General features: G+C 43.6%; 1 protein-coding gene across 1 annotated transcript in view; it reads right to left on the bottom strand.

The window, feature by feature from the left end:
• Window positions 1-2,829: 2,829 nt before the first annotated feature.
• Window positions 2,830-22,237, bottom strand: part of vps36 (vacuolar protein sorting 36 homolog) — a 69,919-nt gene continuing 50,511 nt past the window's right edge. The window contains exons 11-14 of the mRNA XM_052520094.1: window positions 16,533-16,597; window positions 15,732-15,816; window positions 7,042-7,118; window positions 2,830-3,918 (exon numbers count right to left, since the gene is read on the bottom strand). Coding sequence (XP_052376054.1) covers window positions 3,810-3,918; window positions 7,042-7,118; window positions 15,732-15,816; window positions 16,533-16,597 — 336 coding nt within the window. The 3' untranslated portion in view covers window positions 2,830-3,809. The remainder of the gene's footprint in view (window positions 3,919-7,041; window positions 7,119-15,731; window positions 15,817-16,532; window positions 16,598-22,237) is intronic.

Genomic DNA, 22,237 nt, shown 5'->3' on the forward strand with positions numbered 1-22,237 from the left:
ACTGTAAAGTAGCCTGGTCCTATTAACACTGTAAAGTAGCCTGGTCCTATTAACACTAAGGTAGCCTGGTCCTATTAACACTGTAAGGTAGCATGGTCCTATTAACACTGTAAGGTAGCCTGGTCCTATTAACACTGTAAAGTAGCCTGGTCCTATTAACACTGTAAAGTAGCCTGGTCCTATTAACACTAAGGTAGCCTGGTCCTATTAACACTGTAAAGTAGCCTGGTCCTATTAACACTGTAAAGTAGCCTGGTCCTATTAACACTGTAAAGTAGCCTGGTCCTATTAACACTGTAAGGTAGCCTGGTCCTATTAACACTGTAAAGTAGCCTGGTCCTATTAACACTGTAAAGTAGCCTGGTCCTATTAACACTGTAAAGTAGCCTGGTCCTATTAACACTAAGGTAGCCTGGTCCTATTAACACTGTAAAGTAACCTGGTCCTATTAACACTAAAGTAGCCTGGTCCTATTAACACTGTAAGGTAGCCTGGTCCTATTAACACTGTAAAGTAGCCTGGTCCTATTAACACTGTAAAGTAGCCTGGTCCTATTAACACTAAGGTAGCCTGGTCCTATTAACACTGTAAAGTAACCTGGTCCTATTAACACTGTAAAGTAGCCTGGTCCTATTAACACTGTAAGGTAGCCTGGTCCTATTAACACTGTAAGGTAGCCTGGTCCTATTAACACTGTAAGGTAGCCTGGTCCTATTAACACTGTAAAGTAGCCTGGTCCTATTAACACTAAGGTAGCCTGGTCCTATTAACACTAAGGTAGCCTGGTCCTATTAACACTGTAAAGTAGCCTGGTCCTATTAACACTGTACAGTAGCCTGGTCCTATTAACGCTAAGGTAGCCTGGTCCTATTAACACTGTAAGGTAGCCTGGTCCTATTAACACTAAGGTAGCCTGGTACTATTAACACTGTAAAGTAGCCTGGTCCTATTAACACTGTAAGGTAGCATGGTCCTATTAACACTGTAAGGTAGCCTGGTCCTATTAACACTGTAAGGTAGCCTGGTCCTATTAACACTGTAAAGTAGCCTGGTCCTATTAACACTGTAAAGTAGCCTGGTCCTATTAACACTAAGGTAGCCTGGTCCTATTAACACTGTAAAGTAGCCTGGTCCTATTAACACTGTAAAGTAGCCTGGTCCTATTAACACTGTAAGGTAGCCTGGTCCTATTAACACTGTAAAGTAGCCTGGTCCTATTAACACTGTAAAGTAGCCTGGTCCTATTAACACTAAGGTAGCCTGGTCCTATTAACACTGTAAAGTAGCCTGGTCCTATTAACACTGTAAAGTAGCCTGGTCCTATTAACACTGTAAGGTAGCCTGGTCCTATTAACACTGTAAGGTAGCCTGGTCCTATTAACACTGTAAAGTAGCCTGGTCCTATTAACACTGTATGGTAGCCTGGTCCTATTAACACTAAGGCAGCCTGGTCCTATTAACACTGTAAAGTAGCCTGGTCCCATTAACATTGTAAGGTAGCCTGGTCCTATTAACACTAAGGTAGCCTGGTCCTATTAACACTGTAAAGTAGCCTGGTCCTATTAACACTGTAAAGTAGCCTGGTCCTATTAACACTGTAAAGTAGCCTGGTCCTATTAACACTGTAAGGTAGCCTGGTCCTATTAACACTGTAAAGTAGCCTGGTCCTATTAACACTGTAAAGTAGCCTGGTCCTATTAACACTGTAAAGTAGCCTGGTCCTATTAACACTGTAAAGTAGCCTGGTCCTATTAACACTGTAAAGTAGCCTGGTCCTATTAACACTAAGGTAACCTGGTCCTATTAACACTGTAAAGTAGCCTGGTCCTATTAACACTGTATTGTAGCCTGGTCCTATTAACACTGTAAAGTAGCCTGGTCCTATTAACACTGTAAGGTAGCCTGGTCCTATTAACACTGTAAAGTAGCCTGGTTCAACAGACACAAAGAATTAGCGATAGACAGCCTAGACAGGGTAGCCAGACAGGCCAGATATACTGACTAGCTAGGCAGGCTAGCCAGACAGACACAGGCAGACAGGCAGGTTACTAAACAGACAGACAGATAAACAGGAAGGCTAGCCAGCCAGCCAGCCAGCCAGCCAGACAGACAGACAGACAGACAGAGACAAACAGACAGACAGACAGAGACAGGCTAACTGGACAGACAGACAGAGACAGGCTAACTGGACAGACAGACAGAAAGGCTAACTGGACAGACAGACAGAAAGGCTAACTGGACAGACAGACAGACAGACAGACAGACAGACAGACAGACAGACAGACAGGCTAGCTGGACAGACAGACAGAGAGAGTGACAGACACAGACAGACAGACAGAGAGAGTGACAGACAGACAGACAGACAGACAGACAGACAGACAGACAGACAGACAGACAGACTAACTGGACAGACAGACAGACAGACAGACAGACAGACAGACAGACAGACAGACAGACAGACAGACAGACAGACTGACAGACAGACAGAGTGACAGACAGACAGAGTGACAGACAGACAGACAGAGTGACAGACAGACAGACAGAGTGACAGACAGAGTGACAGACAGACAGAGTGACAGACAGACAGAGTGACAGACAGACAGAGTGACAGACAGGCAGACAGGCTAGCTGGACAGACAGACAGACAGAGAGAGTGACAGAGTGACAGACAGACAGACAGACAGACAGACAGACAGACAGACAGACAGAGTGACAGAGTGACAGACAGAGAGAGTGACAGAGTGACAGACAGAGACAAACAGACTAGCTGATATCGGTACAGTTACAGTTGAATAACTAATTCAGTTTGAATGAAGGAGCACGTTGACCATTATGTTACATACAGTCTTTATCATGTAAAGGAACACACAGCATGTGGTGATGAGTACAACGTTATTTAAGACTCTCTTCAAAAAGGAGGTTTCAGACTTACTGAGACGTTCCACCTGTAAAAGGTTTCAACAGTAAACACGCTTTACATTAAAACGAGAAGTTTGGTATTTTACAACTTAGTTCCATAGTGTTACCTAGATCCAACACTAGGTACAATGTTGATGATGACAGATACAGACCTGATATCAAACTGAAAGCATCGAGACAAGACAACGTTAACCTTATTATCCAATACATGGAAGAAAAAAAAACTTTACCTTATTAACCATTTACATCTATACTAGATTATTGTTGTCTGGGACTATAAGGAGACGAGACATATTCTGATACATTTGACTTTCTTCCAGCGCTCTGTGGCCCAAACGGCTCTAGAGAGTCCAGAGAACAGTCGTAGGAACGACACCCTTTGTGCTAGCAAGGTGAGGTCTGGGATAGATGTCGCCCTTCTCTTTTCTACTGTATCAACACAACGCAGTAACCATGGATACGGAGGGCTCTGCTACAATGCAGGATCAACTAGTTGGTCGGGTACCTTTAAAATCAACAAACAGAAATATCTATTGAATTTTCTGATTTGTGAAGAACGTTAAACTGAGAGATTATCTGAATACAATTATTAGACCCATGTCCATTTTAAATGTATCTTTCTCAAAAAACAAAACAAAAAATTCATGTCGAGAATATAATTCCAGAATATTTAGGCAAAGTTAGTTGGCCAACTCATTGATCCTGCTTTGTAGTATACCCGCGGTACAACTGAGAAGTGGGTTTTTGGTTTGCCAGTCGTTGAACCCACAACACATGCTGTCCTCAGATCAGACATGAGTGGAGAAAGAGTTTTTAGTAGAACCGATATAGTGCACTAAAACCCTACGGATCCCTGGTCAAAAGCAGTGCACTGTACTGGGACTAGGGTACTATTTGGACGCGTTGACATCCTGACTGTTGAAAAGGTTGGGGTAGAACCGTAGTCCTTCCACAGAGTCGTCTCTACACAGGTGACCCATCTTCTCTGCTAGTAACAACCTGACAGACAGAGAGACAAAGAAGAGACAGAGAAGAGGATAGAGAGATAGAGGGATAGAGGGATAGAGGGATGGAGGGATAGAGGGGATAGAGGGATAGAGGGATAGAGGGATAGAGGGATAGAGGGATGGAGGGATAGGGACAGAAACATGTCATGTTATCAACCGAACAAACTACTGAATAATAAACTGTAATAATTTATAATACACTATAATTACAAAAGTATGTGGACACCGCAATTAGTGGATTTGTCTTTCAGCCACACCCGTTGCTGACAGGTGTATAAACATCGAGCACACAACCATGCAATCTCCATAGACAAATATTGGCAGTAGAATGGCCTTACTGAAGAGCTCAGTGACTTTCAGAGTGTCACCGTCATAGGATGCCACCTTTCCAACAAGTCAGTTCGTCAAATTTCTGCCCTGCTAGATCTGCCCCGGTCAACTGTAAGTGCTGTTATTGTGAAGTGGAAATGTCTAGGAGCAAAAACGGCTCAGCCACAAAGTGGTTGGCCACATAAGCTCACAGAACGGGACCGCAGAGTGCTGAAGCACATAAAAATCGTCTGTCCTCGGCTGCAACACTCACTACCGAGTTCCAAACTGTTTGGTGAAGGTCCTTTCCTGTTTCAGCATGACAATGCCCCCGTGCACAAAGCGAGGTCCGTACAGAAATGGTTTGTTGAGATCAGTGTGGAAGAACTTGACTGGCCTGCACAGAGCCCTGACCTCAACCCCTTTGGGATGAAATGTAATTACGACTGTGAGTCAGGCCTAATTGCCCAACATCAGTGCCCGACCTCACTAATGCTCTTTTGTCTGAATGGGAAGCAAGTCCCTACAGCAATGTTCCAACATCTAGTAGAAAGCCTTTCCAGAAGAGTGGAGGCTGTTATAGCAGAAATGTTCCAACATCTAGTGGAAAGCCTTCCCAGAAGAGTGGAGGCTGTTATAGCAGCAATGTTCCAACATCTAGTGGAAAGCCTTCCCAGAAGAGTGGAGGCTGTTATAGCAGCAATGTTCCAACATCTAGTGGAAAGCCTTCCCAGAAGAGTGGAGGCTGTTATAGCAGCAATGTTCCAACATCTAGTGGAAAGCCTTCCCAGAAGAGTGGAGGCTGTTATAGCAGCAATGTTCCAACATCTAGTGGAAAGCCTTCCCAGAAGAGTGGAGGCTGTTATAGCAGCAATGTTCCAACATCTAGTGGAAAGCCTTCCCAGAAGAGTGGAGGCTGTTATAGCAGCAATGTTCCAACATAACTCCACATAACATTTAAAAAAAATGTTTTAACACTCTAACCACTAGGCTACCAGCCGCCCCTCCACTCTAACCACTAGGCTACCTGCCGCCCCTCCGCTCTAACCACTAGGCTACCTGCCGCCCCTCCACTCTAACCACTAGGCTACCTGCCGCCCCTCCACTCTAACCACTAGGCTACCTGCCGCCCCTCCACTCTAACCACTAGGCTACCTGCCGCCCCTCCACTCTAACCACTAGGCTACCTGCCGCCCCTCCACTCTAACCACTAGGCTACCTGCCGCCCCTCCACTCTAACCACTAGGCTACCTGCCGCCCCTCCACTCAAACCATTAGGCTACCTGCCACCCCTCCACTCTAACCACTAGGCTACCTGCCGCCCCTCCACTCTAACCACTAGGCTACCTGCCGCCCCTCCACTCTAACCACTAGGCTACCTGCCGCCCCTCCACTCTAACCACTAGGCTACCTGCCGCCCCTCCACTCTAACCACTAGGCTACCTGCCGCCCCTCCACTCTAACCACTAGGCTACCTGCCGCCCCTCCACTCTAACCACTAGGCTACCTGCCGCCCCTCCACTCAAACCATTAGGCTACCTGCCACCCCTCCACTCTAACCACTAGGCTACCTGCCGCCCCTCCACTCTAACCACTAGGCTACCTGCCGCCCCTCCACTCTAACCACTAGGCTACCTGCCACCCCTACACTCTAACCACTAGGCTACCTGCCGCCCCTCCACTCTAACCACTAGGCTGCCTGCCACCCCTCCACTCTAACCACTAGGCTACCTGCCACCCCTCCACTCTAACCACTAGGCTGCCTGCCGCCCCTCCACTCTAACCACTAGGCTACCAGCCGCCTATGATTTTGGAATGAGATGTTTGACGAACAAGTGTCCACATACTTCTGATCATATTGTGTATTATCAACAATAGTCAGGACAGCTGTAGTTCAATCCAGTGGGACGATGGGAGTTGTAGTTCTATATACAGTGGGCGACAATGGGAGTTGTAGTTCTATATACAGTGGGTGACGATGGGAGTTGTAGTTCTATATACAGTGGGCGAAGATGGGAGTTGTAGTTCTATATACAGTGGGCGAAGATGGGAGTTGTAGTTCTATATACAGTGGGCGAAGATGGGAGTTGTAGTTCTATATACAGTGGGCGAAGATGGGAGTTGTAGTTCTATATACAGTGGGCGAAGATGGGAGTTGTAGTTCTATATACAGTGGGCGACGATGGGAGTTGTAGTTCTATATACAGTGGGCGACGATGGGAGTTGTAGTTCTATATACAGTGGGGATTAAAGGAGTTGGTAGTTCTTTAGACAGAAGAACAGGCGACGATGGGAGTTGTAGTTCTATATACAGTGGGTGACGATGGGAGTTGTAGTTCTATATACAGTGGGTGAATGGGAGTTGTAGTTCTATATACAGTGGCGACCTTTGGGAGTTGTAGTTCTATATACAGTGGTGAGATGGGAGTTGTAGTTCTATATACAGTGGGTGGAGATGGGAGTTGTAGTTCTATATACAGTGGCCATGGGAGTTGTAGTTCTATATACAGTGGGCGACAATGGGAGTTGTAGTTCTATATACAGTGGGTGACGATGGGAGTTGTAGTTCTATAGAGCCAGTGGTTACACATGGGAGTTAGTAGTTACTATAGGGCAAAGATGGGAGTAGTAGTTACTATACAGTGCCATGGGAGTTGTAGTTCTATATACAGTGGGCGAAGATGGGAGTTGTAGTTCTATATACAGTGGGCGAAGATGGGAGTTGTAGTTCTATATACAGTGGGCGACGATGGGAGTTGTAGTTCTATATCCAGTTAGGGATTAAAGAGTGAGTAGTGGTACCTACCTTTCTTTAGACAGAAGAACAGAGAGACCGAGCAGCTTGGCAAACTCCTCAGCTGTCAGAGAGCCTTTATCAGTTACCTATGGGAAAGAGAGAGGAGAGAGGAGAGAAGAGAGAGAGGAGAGAAGAGAGAGGAGAGGGAGAGTTAGTAGTTACTATAGAGCCATGTAAGTTAGTAGTTACTATAGAGCCATGGTTACACATGTAAGTTAGTAGTTACTATAGAGCCATGTAAGTTAGTAGTTACTATAGAGCCATGGTTACACATGTAAGTTAGTAGTTACTATAGAGCCATGTAAGTTAGTAGTTACTATAGAGCCATGGTGACACATGTAAGTTAGTAGTTACTATAGAGCCATGGTTACACATGTAAGTTAGTAGTTACTATAGAGCCATGTAAGTTAGTAGTTACTATAGAGCCATGTAAGTTAGTAGTTACTATAGAGCCATGGTGACACATGTAAGTTAGTAGTTACTATAGAGCCATGGTTACACATGTAAGTTAGTAGTTACTATAGAGCCATGTAAGTTAGTAGTTACTATAGAGCCATGTAAGTTAGTAGTTACTATAGAGCCATGTAAGTTAGTAGTTACTATAGAGCCATGGTTACACATGTAAGTTAGTAGTTACTATAGAGCCATGGTTACACATGTAAGTTAGTAGTTACTATAGAGCCATGGTGACACATGTAAGTTAGTAGTTACTATAGAGCCATGTAAGTTAGTAGTTACTATAGAGCCATGTAAGTTAGTAGTTACTATAGAGCCATGTAAGTTAGTAGTTACTATAGAGCCATGTAAGTTAGTAGTTACTATAGAGCCATGGTGACACATGTAAGTTAGTAGTTACTATAGAGCCATGGTTACACATGTAAGTTAGTAGTTACTATAGAGCCATGGTTACACATGTAAGTTAGTAGTTACTATAGAGCCATGGTTACACATGTAAGTTAGTAGTTACTATAGAGCCATGGTTACACATGTAAGTTAGTAGTTACTATAGAGCCATGGTTACACATGTAAGTTAGTAGTTACTATAGAGCCATGGTGACACATGTAAGTTAGTAGTTACTATAGAGTCATGTAAGTTAGTAGTTACTATAGAGCCATGTAAGTTAGTAGTTACTATAGAGCCATGGTGACACATGTAAGTTAGTAGTTACTATAGAGCCATGTAAGTTAGTAGTTACTATAGAGCCATGTAAGTTAGTAGTTACTATAGAGCCATGGTTACACATGTAAGTTAGTAGTTACTATAGAGCCATGTAAGTTAGTAGTTACTATAGAGCCATGGTGACACATGTAAGTTAGTAGTTACTATAGAGCCATGTAAGTTAGTAGTTACTATAGAGCCATGGTGGCACATGTAAGTTAGTAGTTACTATAGAGCCATGGTGGCACATGTAAGTTAGTAGTTACTATAGAGCCATGTAAGTTAGTAGTTACTATAGAGCCATGGTGACACATGTAAGTTAGTAGTTACTATAGAGCCATGTAAGTTAGTAGTTACTATAGAGCCATGGTGACACATGTAAGTTAGTAGTTACTATAGAGCCATGTAAGTTAGTAGTTACTATAGAGCCATGGTGACACATGTAAGTTAGTAGTTACTATAGAGCCATGGTTACACATGTAAGTTAGTAGTTACTATAGAGCCATGGTTACACATGTAAGTTAGTAGTTACTATAGAGCCATGTAAGTTAGTAGTTACTATAGAGCCATGGTGGCACATGTAAGTTAGTAGTTACTATAGAGCCATGTAAGTTAGTAGTTACTATAGAGCCATGGTGACACATGTAAGTTAGTAGTTACTATAGAGCCATGTAAGTTAGTAGTTACTATAGAGCCATGGTTACACATGTAAGTTAGTAGTTACTATAGAGCCATGTAAGTTAGTAGTTACTATAGAGCCATGTAAGTTAGTAGTTACTATAGAGCCATGTAAGTTAGTAGTTACTATAGAGCCATGATGACACATGTAAGTTAGTAGTTACTATAGAGCCATGTAAGTTAGTAGTTACTATAGAGCCATGGTGGCACATGTAAGTTAGTAGTTACTATAGAGCCATGTAAGTTAGTAGTTACTATAGAGCCATGGTGACACATGTAAGTTAGTAGTTACTATAGAGCCATGTAAGTTAGTAGTTACTATAGAGCCATGTAAGTTAGTAGTTACTATAGAGCCATGTAAGTTAGTAGTTACTATAGAGCCATGGTTACACATGTAAGTTAGTAGTTACTGTAGAGCCATGGTTACACATGTAAGTTAGTAGTTACTATAGAGCCATGTAAGTTAGTAGTTACTATAGAGCCATGGTGGCACATGTAAGTTAGTAGTTACTATAGAGCCATGGTGACACATGTAAGTTAGTAGTTACTATAGAGCCATGTAAGTTAGTAGTTACTATAGAGCCATGTAAGTTAGTAGTTACTATAGAGCCATGTAAGTTAGTAGTTACTATAGAGCCATGGTTACACATGTAAGTTAGTAGTTACTGTAGAGCCATGGTTACACATGTAAGTTAGTAGTTACTATAGAGCCATGTAAGTTAGTAGTTACTATAGAGTCATGTAAGTTAGTAGTTACTATAGAGCCATGTAAGTTAGTAGTTACTATAGAGCCATGGTTACACATGTAAGTTAGTAGTTACTATAGAGCCATGTAAGTTAGTAGTTACTATAGAGCCATGGTTACACATGTAAGTTAGTAGTTACTATAGAGCCATGGTGACACATGTAAGTTAGTAGTTACTATAGAGCCATGTAAGTTAGTAGTTACTATAGAGCCATGGTGACACATGTAAGTTAGTAGTTACTATAGAGCCATGGTTACACATGTAAGTTAGTAGTTACTATAGAGACATGTAAGTTAGTAGTTACTATAGAGCCATGGTTACACATGTAAGTTAGTAGTTACTATAGAGCCATGTAAGTTAGTAGTTACTATAGAGACATGTAAGTTAGTAGTTACTATAGAGCCATGGTGACACATGTAAGTTAGTAGTTACTATAGAGCCATGGTTACACATGTAAGTTAGTAGTTACTATAGAGCCATGGTTACACATGTAAGTTAGTAGTTACTATAGAGCCATGGTTACACATGTAAGTTAGTAGTTACTATAGAGCCATGGTTACACATGTAAGTTAGTAGTTATTATAGAGCCATGGTTACACATGTAAGTTAGTAGTTACTATAGAGCCATGGTTACACATGTAAGTTAGTAGTTACTATAGAGCCATGGTTACACATGTAAGTTAGTAGTTACTATAGAGCCATGGTGACACATGTAAGTTAGTAGTTACTATAGAGCCATGTAAGTTAGTAGTTACTATAGAGCCATGTAAGTTAGTAGTTACTATAGAGCCATGGTGACACATGTAAGTTAGTAGTTACTATAGAGCCATGTAAGTTAGTAGTTACTATAGAGCCATGGTTACACATGTAAGTTAGTAGTTACTATAGAGCCATGGTTACACATGTAAGTTAGTAGTTACTATAGAGCCATGGTTACACATGTAAGTTAGTAGTTACTATAGAGCCATGTAAGTTAGTAGTTACTATAGAGCCATGGTTACACATGTAAGTTAGTAGTTACTATAGAGCCATGGTTACACATGTAAGTTAGTAGTTACTATAGAGCCATGGTTACACATGTAAGTTAGTAGTTACTATAGAGCCATGTAAGTTAGTAGTTACTATAGAGCCATGATGACACATATAAGTTAGTAGTTACTATAGAGCCATGGTTACACATGTAAGTTAGTAGTTACTATAGAGCCATGGTTACACATGTAAGTTAGTAGTTACTATAGAGCCATGGTTACACATGTAAGTTAGTAGTTACTATAGAGCCATGGTTACACATGTAAGTTAGTAGTTACTATAGAGCCATGGTGACACATGTAAGTTAGTAGTTACTATAGAGCCATGTAAGTTAGTAGTTACTATAGAGCCATGTAAGTTAGTAGTTACTATAGAGCCATGGTTACACATGTAAGTTAGTAGTTACTATAGAGCCATGTAAGTTAGTAGTTACTATAGAGCCATGGTTACACATGTAAGTTAGTAGTTACTATAGAGCCATGTAAGTTAGTAGTTACTATAGAGCCATGGTGACACATGTAAGTTAGTAGTTATATTGATATGGCTAATATGATACATGATATGACTAATATGATATGATATATGATATGACTAATATGATATGCTTGATATGATATGACTAATATATGATACATGATATGACTAATATATGATACATGATATGACTAATATGATATATGACTAATATTGTCACGAGTCCGACCGAGGGTGTTTCCCCTTCCCGGGCGGTTGGCGCTTCAGGCGGATGGTCGTCACCGGCCTATTAGCTGCCACTGATTGTTTTTTACTCTCCCTCCTTGTATGTTTAGTGGTAGCACCTGTTCATGATTAATCAAGTAATTAGTTTGTCTTTATTAGACAGCCGGCCCGCCTGGTTGTTGTGCGGGATTATTGCAGTGTAACTTTCAGCTCTGTTGTTAGAAGTACGTGTTAGTGCCTGGTCGTTACTTTTCCGTTGTACATTCTCTTTCCCTGTGTTTGGGGCAGACATACTATTGTGAGCACCCTGGGATGCGTTGGCGCTATTAAAGACGCACAGCTTTGCACTCACTGTCTCCTGCGTTTGACTCCACACACCTACGACACCTGAAGTGTTACAAATATATGATACATGATATGACTAATATGATATGATATATGATATGACTAATATGATATGCTTGATATGATATGACTAATATATGATACATGATATGACTAATATATGATACATGATATGACTAATATATGATACATGATATGACTAATATGATATGCTTGATATGATATGACTAATATATGATACATGATATGACTAATATATGATACATGATATGACTAATATGATATGACTGATATGATGTGATATATGATATGACTGATATGATGTGATATATGATATGACTGATATGACTGATATGATGTGATATATGATATGACTGATATGATGTGATATATGATATGACTGATATGATGTGATATATGATATGACTGATATGACTGATATGATGTGATATATGATATGACTGATATGATGTGATATATGATATGACTGATATGATGTGATATATGATATGACTGATATGATGTGATATATGATATGACTGATATGACTGATATGATGTGATATATGATATGATATGATGTGATATATGATATGACTGATATGATGTGATATATGATATGACTGATATGATGTGATATATGATATGACTGATATGATGTGATATATGATATGACTGATATGACTGATATATGATATGACTGATATGATGTGATATATGATATGACTGATATGATGTGATATATGATATGACTGATATGACTGATATGATTGATATATGATATGACTGATATGATGTGATATATGATATGACTGATATGACTGATATGATGTGATATATGATATGACTGATATGATGTGATATATGATATGACTGATATGACTGATATGATGTGATATATGATATGACTGATATGACTGATATGATGTGATATATGATATGACTGATATGATGTGATATATGATATGACTGATATGATGTGATATATGATATGACTGATATGATGTGATATATGATATGACTGATATGATTGTTGAAGAAATGCAGAATTCATAGACAAAGACTTCCAAAAGTCTTGTGATGAAATCATTTCTATTAATGGAATTTAATAAAAAATGTATCAGCAAGTTAAAAGAGAACAAATCTTCAGGGAATGATGGCCTTATTAGTGAATTCTATAAATATTTTCAGGACGATATTGTTATATTTACTGTTTTATTATTTCATGTTTTAGTGGGTCCTGCCTGTTTCTATGACACAAGGCCTTATTTCTGTAATACCCAAACCAAACAAAGATTCCTATGATGTTAGAAAATTGGAGACCAAATCACATTAATGAACAATGATGGAAAAGCTGCATGCATCCATCATGGCAGAAAGACTTAAAAAAGGTCTTGACCAAATCATTGATGAAACTCAGTCTGGTTTTATGAAGGGCAGACATATACAGTGGGGGAAACAGTATTTAGTCAGCCACCAATTGGGCAAGTTCTCCCACTTAAAAAGATGAGAGAGGCCTGTAATTTTCATCATAGGTACACTTCAACTATGACAGACAAAATGAAGAAAAAAAAATCCAGAAAATCACATTGTAGGATTTTTCATTTATTTACTTGCGAATTATGGTGGAAAATAAGTATTTGGTCAATAACAAATGTTTCTCAATACTTTGTTATATACCCTTTGATGGCAATGACAGAGGTCAAACGTTTTCTGGAATGTGGAATGCAGCTCTAGGACAAGTGGGGTGGAATGCAGCCCTAGGACAAGTGGAGTGGAATGCAGCCCTAGGACAAGTGGAGTGGAATGCAGCCCTAGGACAAGTGGAGTGGAATGCAGCCCTAGGACAAGGAGTGGAATGCAGCCCTAGGACAAGTGGAGTGGAATGCAGCCCTAGGACAAGTGGAGTGGAATGCAGCCCTAGGACAAGTGGAGTGGAATGCAGCCCAGGACAAGGAGTGGAATGCAGCTCTAGGACAAGTGGGGTGGAATGCAGCCCTAGGACAAGTGGAGTGGAATGCAGCCCTAGGACAAGTGGAGTGGAATGCAGCCCTAGGACAAGTGGGGTGGAATGCAGCCCTAGGACAAGTGGGGTGGAATGCAGCCCTAGGACAAGGAGTGGAATGCAGCCCTAGGACAAGGAGTGGAATGCAGCCCTAGGACAAGGAGTGGAATGCAGCCCTAGGACAAGGAGTGGAATGCAGCCCTAGGACAAGGAGTGGAATGCAGCCCTAGGACAAGGAGTGGAATGCAGCCCTAGGACAAGGAGTGGAATGCAGCCCTAGGACAAGTGAAGTGGAATGCAGCCCTAGGACAAGTGGAGTGGAATGCAGCCCTAGGACAAGGAGTGGAATGCAGCCCTAGGACAAGTGGAGTGGAATGCAGCCTAGGACAAGGAGTGGAATGCAGCCCTAGGACAAGGAGTGGAATGCAGCCCTAGGACAAGGAGTGGAATGCAGCCCTAGGACAAGGAGTGGAATGCAGCCCTAGGACAAGTGAAGTGGAATGCAGCCCTAGGACAAGTGGGGTGGAATGCAGCCCTAGGACAAGTGGGGTGGAATGCAGCCCTAGGACAAGTGGGGTGGAATGCAGCCCTAGGACAAGGAGTGGAATGCAGCCCTAGGACAAGTGGAGTGGAATGCAGCCCTAGGACAAGGAGTGGAATGCAGCCCTAGGACAAGTGGAGTGGAATGCAGCCCTAGGACAAGTGAAGTGGAATGCAGCCCTAGGACAAGTGGAGTGGAATGCAGCCCTAGGACAAGGAGTGGAATGCAGCCCTAGGACAAGTGAAGTGGAATGCAGCCCTAGGACAAGTGGAGTGGAATGCAGCCCTAGGACAAGTGAAGTGGAATGCAGCCCTAGGACAAGTGGGGTGGAATGCAGCCCTAGGACAAGTGGAGTGGAATGCAGCCCTAGGACAAGTGGGGTGGAATGCAGCCCTAGGACAAGTGGGGTGGAATGCAGCCCTAGGACAAGTGGGGTGGAATGCAGCCCTAGGACAAGTGGAGTGGAATGCAGCCCTAGGACAAGTGGGGTGGAATGCAGACCTAGGACAAGTGGAGTGGAATGCAGCCCTAGGACAAGTGGGGTGGAATGCAGCCCTAGGACAAGTGGGGTGGAATGCAGCCCTAGGACAAGTGGGGTGGAATGCAGCCCTAGGACAAGTGAAGTGGAATGCAGCCCTAGGACAAGTGGGGTGGAATGCAGCCCTAGGACAAGTGAGGTGGAATACAGCCCTAGGACAAGTGAAGTGGAATGCAGCCCTAGGACAAGTGAAGTGGAATGCAGCCCTAGGACAAGTGAGGTGGAATGCAGCCCTAGGACAAGTGAGGTGGAATGCAGCCCTAGGACAAGTGAAGTGGAATGCAGCCCTAGGACAAGTGAAGTGGAAAGCAGCCCTAGGACAAGTGGGGTGGAATGCAGCCCTAGGACAAGTGAGGTGGAATGCAGCCCTAGGACAAGTGGGGTGGAATGCAGCCCTAGGACAAGTGAGGTGGAATGCAGCCCTAGGACAAGTGAGGTGGAATGCAGCCCTAGGACAAGTGAGGTGGAATGCAGCCCTAGGACAAGTGAGGTGGAATGCAGCCCTAGGACAAGTGGGGTGGAATGCAGCCCTAGGACAAGTGAGGTGGAATGCAGCCCTAGGACAAGTGAGGTGGAATGCAGCCCTAGGACAAGTGAGGTGGAATGCAGCCCTAGGACAAGTGAGGTGGAATACAGCCCTAGGACAAGTGAGGTGGAATGCAGCCCTAGGACAAGTGGGGTGGAATGCAGCCCTAGGACAAGTGAGGTGGAATGCAGCCCTAGGACAAGTGAAGTGGAATACAGCCCTAGGACAAGTGGGGTGGAATGCAGCCCTAGGACAAGTGAAGTGGAATGCAGCCCTAGGACAAGTGAGGTGGAATGCAGCCCTAGGACAAGTGAGGTGGAATACAGTGGGAAAGCCCCCAGGCCCAATTCCTCTAATTTGTCACTAGCAGCACCAACTCACTGTGTCATTCTGGGTAAATGTTCTTGGTGAATAAAAGTGATTGTGATTCTTACGTTGTCCAGGGCCGAGGAGATCATCTCCTCCTCACTGTGGGACTGCAGCTGAACCACCATCACACCACTGTCAAAGATACGCAACCTGGAGAGAGAGAGAGGGGTGACGGAGGGAGAGGGGGAGACAGAGGGAGAGTGAAAGGGGAAGGAGAGAGAGAGAGAGAGAGAGAGAGAGAGAGAGAGAGAGAGAGAGAGAGAGGAGAAGAAGGGAGAGGGGGGACGGAGGGAGGGAGAGGAGAAGATAAAAAAAGGTGGGAGAAATAAGGGGATGATGGAAATGAAAAGACTGAAGTTTATCAGAGAGTTGGTAAAGTAACACAGTGAACATGGTAGACAGTTGTTCCACTACAATGGTTTTCCTGTTGCTCTAACACAGAGTCAGTAGGTTTTCATTTTAAGCAAGTAAGTAGAAGGACCAGGAATGAGTCCCAAACAGCACCCCATTCCCTATATAGTGCACTACTTTTGAAAACAACCCTATGGGCCCTGGTCAAAAGTAGTGCACTATATAGGAAATAGGAAAACAATTGGAAAGTGGCCTGGGTCTGAGTTCTCTGTTTTCTTTTGAATCTCTGGGAAGGGGCAGGAAGTGACACGGCCACAGGAAACTGCCTCCAACAACAGGAAGTCAAACAGGAAGAGCTCGGCCGATTCCTCTATGACACACACACACACACACACACACACACACACACACACACACACACACACACACACACACACACACACACACACACACACACACACACACACACACACACACACACACACACACACACACACACACACACACACACTGACCTCAGTGGTTGCTTCAGCGACTCAAACATCTTACAGGCATTCACCAAATCCTCTGGAGACAGCAGCTAGGAGAGGACGAGAAAGAAGGGGGGTAAGAATGGAGAGAGGAGAGGACGAGAGAGGAGTAGAGAGGAGAGGACGAGAGGAGAGGAGTAGAGAGAAGGAGAAAGGACGAGAGAGGACGAGAGAGGACGAGAGGAGAGAGAAGGAGAGGACGAGAGTGGAGTAGAGAGAAGGAGAAAGGATGAGAGAGGAGAGGAGTAGAGAGGACGAGAGAGAAGGAGAGAGGACGAGAAAGAAGGGGGGAAAGAATGGAGAGAGGAGAGGACGAGAGAGTAGAGAGAAGGAGAAAGGACGAGAGAGGAGTAGAGAGAAGGAGAAAGAGAAAGGACGAGAGAGGAGTAGAGAGAAGGAGAAAGGACGAGAGAGGAGTAGAGAGGAGAGGACGAGAGGAGAGGAGTAGAGAGAAGGAGAAAGGACGAGAGAGGAAGAGAGGAGAGAGAAGGAGAGGACGAGAGTGGAGTAGAGAGAAGCAGAAAGGATGAGAGAGGAGAGGAGTAGAGAGGAGGAGAAAGGACGAGAGAGGAGAGGAGTAGAGAGGAGGAGAGGATGAGAAAGAAGGAGAGAGAAGGAGAGAGGACAAGAGAGAAGGAGAGAGGAGTAGAGAGGAGAGAGGAGGAGAGGATGAGAGAGGAGAGGATGAGAGAGGAGAGAGAAGGAGAGAGGACGAGAGTGGAGTAGAGAGAAGGAGAAAGGACGAGAGAGGAGGAGTAGAGAGGAGGAGAAAGGACGAGAGAGGAGAGGAGTAGAGAGGAGGAGAGGATGAGAAAGAAGGAGAGAGAAGGAGAGAGGACAAGAGAGAAGGAGAGAGGAGTAGAGAGGAGAGAGGAGGAGAGGATGAGAGAGGAGAGGATGAGAGAGGAGGAGAGAGAAGGAGAGAGGAGGAGAGAGAAGGAGAGAGGAGGAGAGAGAAGGAGAGGAGTAGAGAGAAGGAGAGGATGAGAAAGAAGGGGGAAAAGGGGAAAGAGGAGGAGAAAAAGAGAGGAGGAGAGAGAAGGAGAGAGGAGTAGAGAGAAGCGGGAAAAGAGGGGAGAGAATAATAAAGATAGGGAGGTAAGTTTATAAAAAAAAGTAACACTGAACAAAAATATAAAAACGCAACAATTTCAAAGATTTTACTGAGCTACAGTTAGGAATTAACTAAATGAACTAGGCCCTAATCTATGGATTTCCCACGACTGGGAATACAAATACGCATCAGTCAAATATACCTTCAATTATTTTAAAGGTAGGGGATCAGAAACACAGTCAGTATCTGGTGTGGATCCGAACACCAGTCAGTATCTGGTGTGGATCAGAACACCAGTCAGTATCTGGTGTGGATCAGAACACCAGTCAGTATCTGGTGGGGATCAGAAACACAGTCAGTATCTGGTGTGGATCAGAACACCAGTCAGTATCTGGTGTGGATCAGAACACCAGTCAGTATCTGGTGTGGATCAGAACACCAGTCAGTATCTGGTGTGGATCAGAACACCAGTCAGTATCTGGTGTGGATCAGAACACCAGTCAGTATCTGGTGTGGATCAGAACACCAGTCAGTATCTGGTGTGGATCAGAACACCAGTCAGTATCTGGTGTGGATCAGAACACCAGTCAGTATCTGGTGTGGATCAGAACACCAGTCAGTATCTGGTGTGGATCAGAACACCAGTCAGTATCTGGTGTGGATCAGAAAGCCAGTCAGTATCTGGTGTGGATCAGAACACCAGTCAGTATCTGGTGTGGATCAGAACACCAGTCAGTATCTGGTGTGGATCAGAACACCAGTCAGTATCTGGTGTGGATCAGAACACCAGTCAGTATCTGGTGTGGATCAGAACACCAGTCAGTATCTGGTGTGGATCAGAACACCAGTCAGTATCTGGTGTGGATCAGAACACCAGTCAGTATCTGGTGTGGATCAGAACACCAGTCAGTATCTGGTGTGGATCAGAACACCAGTCAGTATCTGGTGTGGATCAGAAAACCAGTCAGTATCTGGTGTGGATCAGAAAACCAGTCAGTATCTGGTGTGGATCAGAACACCAATCAGTATCTGGTGTGATCCACCATTTGCCTCAAGCAGCGCAACACATCTCCTTCACATAGAGTTGATCAGGCTGTTGATTGTGGCCTGTGGAATGTTGTCCCACTCCTCTTCAATGGCTGTGTGAAGTTGCTGGATATTGGAACTGGAACACGGTGTCATACACGTCGATCCAGAGCATCCCAAACATGCTCAATGGGGGACATGTCTAATGAGTATGCAGGCCATGGAAGAACTGGGACATTTTCAGCTTTCAGGAATTGTCTACATATCCTAGCGACATGGGACCGTGCGTTATCATGCTGAAACATGAGGTGATGGAGGAGGAAGAATGGCACAATGAGCCTCGGGATCTCGTCACGGCATCACTGTGCATTCAAATGTGCCATTGGTAAAATGCAATTGTTTTCGTTGTCCATAGTTTATGCCCAAACCATAACCCCACCACGGGGCACACACTGTCTGACAGCATGTTCCAGTTCCCGCCAATATCCCGGTACAGTTGAAAACCAGAATTCATCCCTGAGGAGCACACTTCTCCAGCGTGCCAGTGGCCATCGAAGGCGAGCATTTTCCCATTGAAGTTGGTTACGACATCGAACTGCAGTCAGATCAAGACCCTGGTGAGGATGACGAGCACGCAGATGAGCTTCCCTGAGACGGTTTCTGACAGTCGGTGCAGAAATTATTCAGTTGTGAAAACCCACAGTGTCATCAGCTGTCTGGGTGGCTGGTCTCAGACAAACCCACAGTGTCATCAGCTGTCTGGGTGGCTGGTCTCAGACAAACCCACAGTTTCATCAGCTGTCTGGGTGGCTGGTCTCAGACAAACCCACAGTTTCATCAGCTGTCCGGATGGCTGGTCTCAGACAAACCCACAGTTTCATCAGCTGTCCGGGTGGCTGGTCTCAGACAAACCCACAGTTTCATCAGCTGTCCGGGTGGCTGGTCTCAGACAAACCCACAGTTTCATCAGCTGTCCGGGTGGCTGGTCTCAGACAAACCCACAGTTTCATCAGCTGTCCGGGTGGCTGGTCTCAGACAAACCCACAGTTTCATCAGCTGTCTGGGTGGCTGGTCTCAGACAAACCCACAGTTTCATCAGCTGTCCGGGTGGCTGGTCTCAGACAAACCCACAGTTTCATCAGCTGTCTGGGTGGCTGGTCTCAGACAAACCCACAGTTTCATCAGCTGTCCGGGTAGCTGGTCTCAGACAAACCCACAGTTTCACCAGCTGTCTGGGTGGCTGGTCTCAGACAAACCCACAGTTTCATCAGCTGTCTGGGTGGCTGGTCTCAGACAAACCCACAGTTTCATCAGCTGTCTGGGTGGCTGGTCTCAGACAAACCCACAGTGTCATCAGCTGTCTGGGTGGCTGGTCTCAGACAAACCCACAGTTTCATCAGCTGTCTGGGTGGCTGGTCTCAGACAAACCCACAGTTTCATTAGCTGTCTGGGTGGCTGGTCTCAGACAACCCCCAATGGGTGAAGAAGCCGGATGTGGTGTTGTGTGACAAAACTACATATTTCAGAGTGGCCTTTTATTGTTCCCATCCAGGGCCTAAAATGAACACCACAACCTGCCAAAATACAGGCAGATTTTGGCATTGGTGTCTATTTCAGCAGCCATGTTGGCAGGTGGTCAGGGCTCTACAGAGTGAGCATTTAATTCGCATTTGTGAATAAAAAGTCAAGTATGATCACATTTATAGTAAAATAAATACTGCAGTAGCTGTTTTCAAAGTATTTCTGCCATTTTGTTTCATAGCTGGTAAATGAATCAAAACAACTATGAATCCTATATAACCACCTCGCGCTGCAACACTGCCTGGCTCGGGGCTGTTCGCACGTGGAAGTACTGAGGGAAATAGTCATTTGTAGAAGCGCTGCGCACAAGCATAAAAGTTCGCTTAAATGTACTTGAAAGGAAAGTCAACCGAAGTGAGACTTTGTGTCGTTGTATTTTATAAATAAATTGTTTTGTTCAAGCTAGGTTGTTTTTCTATATTTGAGTTGCTCGGGAAGACAAGGTAACGCTTGTAAACATGACGCGTTACCACGGTAACCTCCTGCCCTTAAAGGGGCAGGTGAACATTTGTCTCATCTTTTGATATTTTGGGTAAAAGACTCCGGTCACAAACAATTAAAGAATTTACCAATATACCACATTACCTCTTCCTAATAATTCATTTATTGTTTTAGAGACATTACAAAGCTCATAGTTATTATTATAATTTTTTTGTCATTTTAGCTCTGAAAAAAATATTAGGACTGTTGAAAAGAATCTGAGTGGCTGGTAGATTTTTTATTTACTAGTGGACCAAAAGATAAATGTTATAGGCTGTCCCCAGCACAAGGTGCACCTGTGTAATGATCATGCCGTTTAACCTCTTGGAACACTAGGGGCAGTATTTCATTTTTTGATGAAAAAACGTTCCCGTTTTAAATAAGATATTTTGTCACGAAAAGATGCTCGACTCGGCTTTGGAAAGAAAACACTCTGACGTATCCAAAACTGCAAAGATATTATCTGTGAACTGATGCTACAGGCGAAACCAAGATGAAACTTCAAACAGGAAGTGAGCCAAATGTTTGAGGCGCTGTTTTCCATTGTCTCCTTATATGGCTGTGAATGCGCCCTGAACGAGCCAGACTGTAAAAAGAAACCTCGAACGCAAAGTTTAAAGATGCCTTTAAAGATGCGCGCTTGTGTGTATGTGTGTGTATGCGTGTGTGTGTGTGTATATGTGTGTGTATGTGTGTGTGTGTATATGTGTGTGTATATATATGTGTGTGTATATGTATATGTGTGTGTATGCGTGTGTGTGTGTATATGTGTGTGTATGCGTGTGTGTGTGTATATGTGTGTGTATATATATATGTGTGTGTATGTGTATATGTGTGTGTGTGTGTGTGTGTGTATGTGTGTGTGTGTGTATATGTATATGTGTGTGTATGTGTGTGTGTGTATGTGTATATGTATATGTGTGTGTATGCGTGTGTGTGTGTGTGTATGTGTGTGTATATATATGTGTGTGTATGTGTATGTGGTCCTTCTGTAGCTCAGTTGGTAGAGCATGGCGCTTGTAACGCCAGGGTAGTGGGTTCGATTCCCGGGACCACCCATACGTAGAATGTATGCACACATGACTGTAAGTCGCTTTGGATAAAAGCGTCTGATAAATGGCATATATTATATTATATTATTATTATATTATGTGTATATGTATATGTGTGTGTATGTGTATATGTATATGTATATGTGTGTGTATGCGTGTGTGTGTGTGTGTATATGTGTGTATATATATATGTGTGTGTGTGTGTGTGTATATGTATATGTGTGTGTATGCGTGTGTGTGTGTGTGTATATGTATATGTGTGTGTATGCGTGTGTGTGTGTGTATATGTATATGTGTGTGTATGCGTGTGTGTGTGTGTATATGTATATGTGTGTGTATGCGTGTGTGTGTGTGTGTGTGTATGTGTGTGTGTGTATGCGTGTGTGTGTGTGTGTATATGTATATGTGTGTGTATGCGTGTGTGTGTGTGTGTATATGTGTGTGTATGCGTGTGTGTGTGTGTATATGTATATGTGTGTGTATGTGTGTGTGTGTGT

This window comes from Oncorhynchus keta, chromosome 6, assembly GCF_023373465.1.
Source record: "Oncorhynchus keta strain PuntledgeMale-10-30-2019 chromosome 6, Oket_V2, whole genome shotgun sequence".
In the NCBI taxonomy this organism is placed as follows: domain Eukaryota; kingdom Metazoa; phylum Chordata; class Actinopteri; order Salmoniformes; family Salmonidae; genus Oncorhynchus; species Oncorhynchus keta.